The 10,000-nt window shown below is 39.8% G+C and overlaps 1 protein-coding gene across 1 annotated transcript in view; it reads right to left on the reverse strand.

Annotated features, from left to right (window-relative positions):
• LOC122254610 (choline/ethanolamine transporter flvcr2a) overlaps nt 1-6,837 on the reverse strand; it is a gene marked incomplete at its 5' end in the record, with an annotated part of 6,903 nt that extends 66 nt beyond the window's left edge. Inside the window, 8 exon segments of the mRNA XM_086534463.1 lie at nt 1-216; nt 1,130-1,282; nt 1,468-1,578; nt 1,846-1,949; nt 2,356-2,467; nt 2,675-2,759; nt 6,250-6,391; nt 6,613-6,837. The exon segment at nt 1-216 is cut by the window's left edge and continues 66 nt beyond it. Of these exon segments, the coding sequence (XP_086390589.1) occupies nt 75-216; nt 1,130-1,282; nt 1,468-1,578; nt 1,846-1,949; nt 2,356-2,467; nt 2,675-2,759; nt 6,250-6,391; nt 6,613-6,837 (1,074 nt within the window).
• Between the last annotated feature and the right edge of the window lie 3,163 nt (nt 6,838-10,000).

A 10,000-nucleotide genomic window follows, 5' to 3' on the forward strand; every position in this document is an offset into this window, starting at 1 on the left:
CAATCACACACGCTATCTCCTCATAAATTATGTGTATACATTATGCCCCATAGAAAAACTCATTCCACTTAAATTCACACTTGGGGCTGAATGTCTGACGGAACTGTCTTCTTGTGTGCTGCTTGTCTTCGTAACTCTTCCTTTATGCACGCTGTCATGATGGATCCCACCAGCAACACCACGACCAAGAGCAGGTTGGCAGCCATGTCACCAAAGCTGTAGAATAGTTTTTACAATTAATAACAGATAGTGACTTTCTCTTCTCCACTCTTGTAGCTCTCAAATTTGTTATATTGTAATTGAAGTAGGCAATGCCAATTAGGTTGTTAATACTGTAGACATAAACCATTTATTGAAGTCATAGTTTTAACCATGATTCTATTGATTCTAAATCACTTAGCTACACTTTGATTCCTCAGAGTTTGAAGTCCCTCATACAATGATCTGAATTATCTATCAGCTTCTTGGTTAAAGTGTCTTAATCGTCTATCAGATTTTCAAAAAGTGAAAGCTACTGCTACTATTCCAGTCTGAAGATATTTCTTTTTACAGACATATATTTTGATAATTAAATATTCCTATACTAGCCTTGTCCAGCTATGAATTATAACCCTAATATAATTGTAATGTTATTTGCAGCAGAGTGAATCTGTCATTATCATTTTAGTAATGATTTCATTTGGTTGATCTTATCAGACTTTATATATATATATATATATATATATATATATATATATATATATATATATATATATATATATAAATATCTATATATATATATTCATATATACATATATACATATATACATATATACATATATACATATACATATATACATATATACATATATACATATATACATATATACATATAATACATATATATATATATATATATATATATATATATATATATATATATATATATATATATATATATACATATATATATATATATATATATATAATTTTTATTTTATTTTACTTATAAAGAAATAAAAATAAAACCTTAATACACTGGGAATACATCTATCCTTTCCACTAATGCAGTTTCTAGTAACATCCAATTTCTGAAAAATAAATAAAAAACATGTCATTAAAACAAAGAAAAACACTGACATTAACATACCTCTCTAATAATTGACCATCAGCCATGGTACAAAAGATGCCAAAGAACTGAGCTGATGCATTCAAGAGGCCTGAACTTGTACCTTCTGCTTCTGGGTAGGTTAATTCTGCCGCAAATTCAAAGCCCACAGGTAGATAGCCCGTCATGAAGAACCTGTTGATAGACAATGTAAATGTATGTTAGCACTTGACATCTTGTTCTGGAGACCTATTTGTAGGAAAGGAAATAATGTCTATAGGAAATCTTGAATAACTACATAATCTACAACATCAGCATTTAATAGTATCAGCTTAATATCAAATTTATCCTTTGACAGAAAATAATGGGGGTAAACTTACCCAAGCAATCCTGCTGTGACAAACACCAACCAAAGCGTCTCAAGTTGGAATATGAATGTATATGCCAACATGAACACCATTGCCATGACATAAATAACCAGTGTCACCGACCTGTGTGATAATTGAAAAGGGATTATGATAGTGATGTCATAAGTCATAGTGACTTTACTGTGTAAGATGAAGATATTATAGATATGCTAACATCAGTTGGTACCAATCCAGATAATGTTTTATTTCTTTCAACCTGCACAAATCTGTATATAATTCCTAAATCTTAAAAGTAATTTTAATCAAGGCTCCCATTTTTATTCCTACACAAAAAGATATTTAGCATATAATCATGCAAAGAAAACAAAATGTTAAAAGCCACCAACTCACTTGAATTTTGCCGTCCTGTCTAGAATAAAACCACAAACGACAGAACCCAACATTCCTGCGAGAACAATTAGGAGCCCAATACGTCCTGCATTCTTAGTTTCACCCTGTTGTGTAACAAAGATCGTATGTTTGTAAGGAAAGAATTATTTTTGTAGTATATCTATAAAGCAATAATACTCCAACTTCAAAGGGAAATTGGAGTTATAGGAAATTGTACATTATACAACAAAATGGTATATTTCTGATGAATATTTGTAATGTGCTGGTATACATGTTGTACCAATAATACATTCTACAGTGACACTGGAGGTACAGCAGATTAACTCAGTAAATAACAAAGACTTGTATATTACCATTACATACCACTACCATGTTAACACTATGTAATGGCATGAAAACTTCTGAGTTGAGAATGACATACTATGATGATAGAGGGTGATGGTAAGGGAAAAGAAGAAGAAGGATTTATGCTACTGATATAAAGCAAATCAAACTTTCTGTAAAACTCACAGGGAAATGTCCCAATACAACTTGATTGAGCAAAGTCGAAATAGCATAAAAGGCACCGACGTTGATTCCATACGATAAAAGAAGCAAGACGTAGCCAGGGTTCTTCATCAACCTGTGTGATGTAAGAAATAAAATAGTATCAATAAGGAAACTATTAAGTGAAAAAAAAAAAATATATATATATCTTTTAAACAGCAAATAATCAAATTCCATAAAAAAAGGGCATTAAACCAAAAATCCATGATAAAAAGGATTAGAAATGCATTATCCTTGAAAGTGTCTTTATTTCCTCCTCACACAAGGAAGGAATGAGCCTTACCTTACAACACCATGGAAGTAAGACCCTGATTCCTCTTGGGAGAGAGCGGCTGTACTGGGAGGTGTTGGGGGACTCTCCTTAAACACTGCAATAGGACATCAGTCTATTAGGGTGCAATCATCATCAATCTTGGTTATGATGAGGATGAAGATGATGATACTCATAATCATAATTGTAATAATAATAATAATTATTATTATGATAGTAATAATAACAAGAGTATTAATAATAATTATAATGATGATGATGATGATGATAATAACAACAAAAATTACAATAATAGCAATAACAAAATAAATTAATATAATTAATAACAAAAAAATAACTATAATAATAATACTAACAATGATAATAATAATTATAAAAATGATGATAACAGTAACTGTGATAGCAATAATTATCATAATGTTAATAATAATAATAATATTAATGATAATAATAACAATAATGATAATGATAATAATGATAAGTATAGGAATGATATATATAATAATGATAATAATAATAATGATAAGTATAGGAATGATATATATAATAATGATCATAATAATAATAACAAATATGAAAACAAAACAATAGTAATGCTAATGATAACAAGTATGACAATGACAAAAAAATATTATCATTATTATCATTATTCTTATTATCATAATAATAATAACAATAACAATGATAATAACAATGATGATAATAATGGTAATAATAATGATAACATTAATAAAAATTATGATAATAATGATGGATATAATGATGATGATGATGATGATGATGAAGATGAAGATGAAGATGAAGATGAAGATGAAGATGATGATGATGATGATGAGATAATGATGATGACAACGAAGACGATGATGATAAGTAAAATTATGATAATAATAAAAAATGATAAAAATATAAATAACTCCCACAATGATAGTAATGATAACAACAACCATAATAATCATAATTATCATTATTACAACAACAACAATACCAATTAAAAACAATAATAATAATCATCATCATATCATCATCATTATTTATATCATCATATCACTATCATTATTTCTATCATCTTCATTACCATCATCACGATCATTATCATCACAATTACCATCATCACGATCATTATCATCACTGCAACCAAAAAGCCCAACGCCCTAATGAGCAGCAACAAGCGAGTAAAGTTCGCCGCACACTCAAAACGGCGGCACAGCAGAGGATCAGTCAACGTACACACGCTGTTAGCAACTTAACGAGGTGTTCCTGCTAAGCGTGACGGATGATCAGTCATGCAGGGCCCCCAGCTCATGACGTAACAGTTGTCCACCTTCCTGTGTTTAAGTGTGACTGCTTATGACCTATACAAGGGGGTGTGCATGGCTGGTTTCTTGATGGTTCATATCCTTCATTCACAGCTGGTTGGTAGTTACCCGGTAGGTGGTTCGACGGCGTTTGTAATGATCTTTTGAATGGGTTTGGTCTGCGTGTGAGGTTGGTTGTCATGGTACTCATGTTGTGATGGTTCTCTCTCTCGCTCTCTCGCTCTTGCTCTCTCTCTCTCTCTCTCTCTCTCTCTCTCTCTCTCTCTCTCTCTCTCTCTCTCTCTCCCTCCCTCTCTCCTCCTCCCTCTCCCTCTCTCCTCCTCCCTCTCCCTCTCTCCTCCTCCCTCTCCCTCTCCCTCTCTCCCTCTCCCTCTCCCTCTCCCTCTCCCTCTCCCTCTCCCTCTCCCTCTCCCTCTCCCTCTCCCTCTCCCTCTCCCTCTCCCTCTCCCTCTCCCTCTCCCTCTCCCTTTCCCTTTCCCTTTCCCTTTCCCTTTCCCTTTCCCTTTCCCTTTCCCTTTCCCTTTCCCTTTCCCTCTCCCTCTCCCTCTCCCTCTTTCTCTATCTATCTATCTATCTTCCTCCCTCCCATCCCAATTCATCTCCATCTTCAATTCTAACTCTAATACCAACTCCATCTTTCCCTTTCTCCCTATCCCTTCCCCCCTCCTACTAAGATGATAGTGACGAAGAGCTCTCTCTCTTTGTAACAATATAACAGCTTTGCCTTATTTATTATATATAAGCCAACATCTTATTCCATACCATGACTGCAATTATCATGAATTCATTGTACCTATAGATACAAAATTACTTGAGTAACCACACGTCGTCCCGACTGCAAGCAGTGGTAATACGAGAGGCCGCCTCGGGAAATTCCTCTCCTGTTTAGGCTTTACTTCCCACTTTGGCCTCTGATGATACCCCTTTGTTTTAGTCTTGCATAGAAAGGTCACTTGCGTGTGACCAGTCAGACAAGGTCACTCGCTCACTATAGACAGAACCTCTACACTTTTTACTACTGGGCTGCCCCCCCCCCCTAAAAAAAAATCTATAATTTCGAAGATTCGTCTGGCTCCCATCCCTCCTTTCACACTCTGTGTTGCGTGCATCGCCATCGGACAATCGCTCCCCGACTCAAGCAAGCAACGTCAGCATCTGTTTGGCCTATGACCGCTCACGCAGAGCTTTCTCTCTCTCTCTCTCTCTCTCTCTCTCTCTCTCTCTCTCTCTCTCTCTCTCTCTCTCTCTCTCTCTCTCTCTCTCCTCTCTCTCTCTCCTCTCCCTCTCCCTCTCCTCCTCCTGCTTCCTCTCCCTCTCCTCTTCCTGCTTCCTCTCCCTCTCCTCCTCCTGTTCCCTCTCTCCTCTCTCCTCTCTCTCCTTCCCTCCCTCTCTCCTCCCTCCCTCTCCCGCCTCCTTCCCTCCCTCCCTCCCTCCCTCCCTCTCTCCTTCCCTACCTCTCTACCTCCCTCCTCCCTTCCACTCCCCCACCCCCTCCCTCCTCCCTTCCACTCCCCCACCCCCTCCCTACTCCCTTCCACTCCCCCACCCCCTCCCTCCCTTGTCCTTGTCCTTCTCCTTTTCCTTGTATCTCTCCCTTTCCCTTTCCCTTTCCCTCTCCTTTTCCCTTCCCCTTTCCCTTCCCCTTTCCCTTTCCTTCTCCTTCTCCTTCTCCTTCTCCTTCTCCTTCTCCTTCTCCTTCTCCTTCTCCTTCTCCTCCTCTTCCTCTCCCTCTCCTTTTTCCTTTCCCTTTCCCTCTCCTCTCTTTTCACTTTCCATCTCCTCTCCCTTTCCTTTTCCCTCTCCCTCTCCATCTCCCTTTCCCTTTCCCTCTCCTTCTCCTTCTCCTTCTCCTTCTCCTTCTCCTTCTCCCTCTCCCTCTCCCTCTCCCTCTCCCTTTCCCTTTCCTTCTCCTCCTCTCCCTCTCCCTCTCCCTCTCCTTTTTCCTTTCCCTCTCCTCTCTCTTTCCCTCTCCCTTTCCCTCTCCCTCTCCCTTTCCCTTTCCCTCTCCTTCTTCTTCTCCCTCTCCCTCTCCCTTTCCCTCTCCCTCTCCCTTTCCCTCTCCCTTCCCTCTCCCCTCCTCTCCCTCTCCCTCCCCCCTCCCTCTCCCTCCTCCCTCCCTCTCCCTCTCCCTCTCCCTCTCCCTCTCCCTCTCCCTCTCCCTCTCCCTCTCCCTCTCCCTCTCCCTCCCCCTCTCCTCCCTCTCCCTCTCCCTTTCCCTCTCCCTTTCCCTTTCCCTTTCCCTCTCTTTCTCCCTCTCCCCTTTGCACTCACCGAGGACAATAGTGATGAAGAGCAGCGTGGTGAGTCCAGCGACGGAGTAGAACATGATGGCGAGCCCCCTGGACACCTCGTCCGGGTCCTGGGAGTCGGGGACGATGGCAGGAGGCAGCAGGAACCCCAACGCCACACCGAGCTTGTTTTGGGCGGAAAGAAAATGATAGTTAGGTGGCCGAAAGGTGCGGTTTGGTCGTACTTACAATCCTAAACTATATATATATATATACATACATACATATATATATATATATATATATATATATATATATATATATATATATATATATATATATATATATGTATGTATGTATGTATGTATCCAATAGCATTAGTCACGAAGGAGTTCCGTCTGCTCACCTGATTACCGAAGACCCCGATGGCGCACGCCGTGGACACCTGCGTGGGGCCGAACCACACGGCGGCCAGGCGCGCAGGGATGCCAAGGATGAAGATCTGAGACACCGCCGTGATGCATTGACCCAGGAAGGTCACCCACCACCGGTCAGGGGCCACCGAGGCCACCTTGACCCACGAGCCGATCATCGTCCCGCATGACCCTATGAGCACAGCCTTCCGAAGACCCTGCGGAGGAGAGGCCAGCGATGTTTAATGGTGCTGGTGCTGGGGGTGATAAGGAGGGTGATGATGAGGATGAGGATGATGGTATGGATGAGGATGATGATATGGATGAGGAGGAGGAAGAGGATGGTGGTGATAAGGAGGGTGGTGATGAGGATGAGGATGATGATGATGGTGATGAGGAGGAGGATGGTGGTGATGATGATAAGGATGGTGATGATGATGAGGAGGAGGAGGAAGAGGATGGTGGTGCTGGTGATAAGGATGGTGATGGTGATGATGATGATGAGGAGGAGGAGGAAGAGGATGGTGGTGGTGGTGATAAGGATGATGATGAGGAGGAAGAGGATGGTGGTGCTGGTGGTGATAAGGATGATGATGACGAAAATCATTAAGGTGGTGGTAGCAGTGGTCTGACAATTCCTACATCTATGAAGGAAATAGTAACTATTTCTACAGTTGATACTAATAGTGATTATAGAAGAGAAATAATAATGCATTGTATCATAAAATACACAAACAGAAAATAAATCTAAAGTTATCCCATAGGAAAATGTCTAATTTTCATTCGTTGAATAAACATTTAAGCACAGGTGTTGTTATCTAACATGTCACTATTCAGTCATCTCTCTCTCTCTCTCTCCCTCTATCTATCTATCTCTCTCTCTCTCTCTCTCTCTCTCTCTCTCTCTCTCTCTCTCTCTCTCTCTCTCTCTCTCTCTCTCTCTCTCTCTCTCTCTCTCTCTCTCTCTGCGTGCTTGCGCGTGCGCTTGTATGTTTTTTCCTTCCCTCTCCCTTTTCCTAAACTGTCATGCCTTTCATGGCCCCTTCCTCCTCATTCCGCCCATCCTCTCCTTCCCCCTTCTCCTTTCAGCCCCCTCTCTCCCTCTCCCCACCTCTTCCCCGCCCAGTCCCTACCTCCCCACCTAAGCCCCTCCTCCCCAGCTCCATCCAGACCAACAGGACGTTCCAAGGTCGGTCCACGGATCTGTATATCAAGAAGGATACTGATAATAGACATACAAAAGGCACGCCAGGGAAGGGGCACTGGCATCCCCTCTCAAGCGCGTGCCTCCCCCCTCCCCTACCCCTCCCCCCGAGTGGCAACTGTCGCCATGCTTGCCATGTGGCACTGTAGGGGCACTATGCACAGGCTGAGATTGAGAGTCACTTCAGTCACCTGACTTTTAAATCATTTACATATCATTTAGAGACATTTCAAAGCATAGAAATGACTGGAGAAATGTCGGAAGCATGTTACACTTTCGTGTGGGTTTTTCATTTAATCTCATTGCTCAGTTTATGAAAATTAAATCAAATAGCCAAAAGTTGACGGTAGAGTTTCGATACGCATTTGAGGATTTACCATAAAAGTGAGGCTATAATCTTCTATGTGCCTGGTTTTTTTAGATGTAGTACACACACAGGCATGTACACACATTTACATTTACATTTAGAAACACACACCCACACTTACGCACAGAAAGAGAGAGAGAGAAGGAGGGAGGGAGAGAGAGAGAGAGACAGAGAGAAAGAGAGAGAAAGAGAGAGAGAGAGAAAGAGAGAGAACATGTGTATTCTTGCGTATGTATTTGTATATGTTTATATGTCCTTTAAGTTGTGTATACATGTAAATGGCATTTATGCAGAGATAAATGAATCCGCAATTTACAAGTACCTACTTTTATGTGGACTGCCCAAATGCAAGACCGAACAAAAAATTTAATAAACAGAAGTGGACACTCAGTCGGCCTAAAGCCACAAAATCACGCAAAACTCTACGGGCGGCAACACCCTAATTCCACTAATGCCATCCCTACAGTCTGGAAGTAGAGCAGGATGTGCTTATGTTGTATATAAAAACAATATTTTGCAGCACCAAGATTGTAGGAGGGTTCATGACTGGGCGAGCACTACGCAAACTGAGTTGGCAGGAATACTCATAGCCACAGACTTTCTGTTAACTCAAGGCTCAGGAGTAATTTTCTGCGACTCGCAGAGTGCTCTCCAGACTCTGAACACCCTTGATAAAGGTGCTGGAAATATCGTAAATGATATAAGAATAAATGTACAGCGCGCCAAGGAACGGGGCCATGTTATACATTTTGTGTGGATACCATCGCATGTTGGAATCGCTAAACATGATCATGCTGATCGCTTAGCGAGGGCAGGATGTGATAAGCAAATTGTGGATATAGACTTTGGCATACCTCTTGCTAGGATTTCATACATAATAAGAACCTCCAATAGGGAGGACTTAATGGAGCTAACAAACTCTCAAAGACCTGAAAGCTGTAGCATAAAACATTAATTTATGGTTCATACAAGACAAGGACAAGACAATGTGATATTGTGACTGCAAGAATTAGACTTGGATATGGCATGTACTGGCAGGTCAGTGAGGAATGCATGTAGAAGAAACAAAATACAGACTTTGCAAAGAAGAATAAACGCACACTGGACATTACATTTCAGAGTGCCATATGATAACCCTTTCAGGCCACCTAGCATGAGGTACGCAGAGTTATGTAATTATTTCATAACATCAACTGTACTAGAAAATGTACTTATGCTATATCTGAAATTAGGTATATGATACCCAATTACAACATTTATCAAACGTCTATTCACAGTTGATATACTATAGAATATAATCATGTTATTACCTTAATTTGTAATACAATGTTAGCAATAATGTCATGACTCTACATCAATGTATCAAAGTTTGCCCATGCCTGTGCAGTTAGCCAGGGTGGTAAATAAAGATCTAAACTAAACTAAAGCCATCCTTATTCTTCACAGGGAAAAAATACACATTTTCTTGTTTAACAATTTGAATAATTAAAGTAATTATCAAATATAGATTTTGATATGTAACGTCGACCCGTATGACCAAGCATTACAAAGATTATTATCTATATCCCATCATGTAATTTCTCGCAATAAATATTTATAATCAAAAGGAATTCAATTCTCGTACTTTCATTTTTACATCCAACTCTTTCCCTTGCTTGTTACGTATGGCAATTCTATTTCTATTTCAAACTCTTGGTCTATATCCATTTCATCTTTTCCTAATATTTTCGTGATAATTATTTTTACTCCATATACTTATATCTTATTTGTGTATTATTCTATTTTATCACTTTTCTAATATTTCTATACT

The sequence above is a fragment of the Penaeus japonicus genome, unplaced genomic scaffold (assembly GCF_977035675.1).
Source record: "Penaeus japonicus unplaced genomic scaffold, GWHDUDI00000001_assembly GWHDUDI00000041, whole genome shotgun sequence".
NCBI classification, from domain to species: Eukaryota; Metazoa; Arthropoda; class Malacostraca; order Decapoda; family Penaeidae; genus Penaeus; species Penaeus japonicus.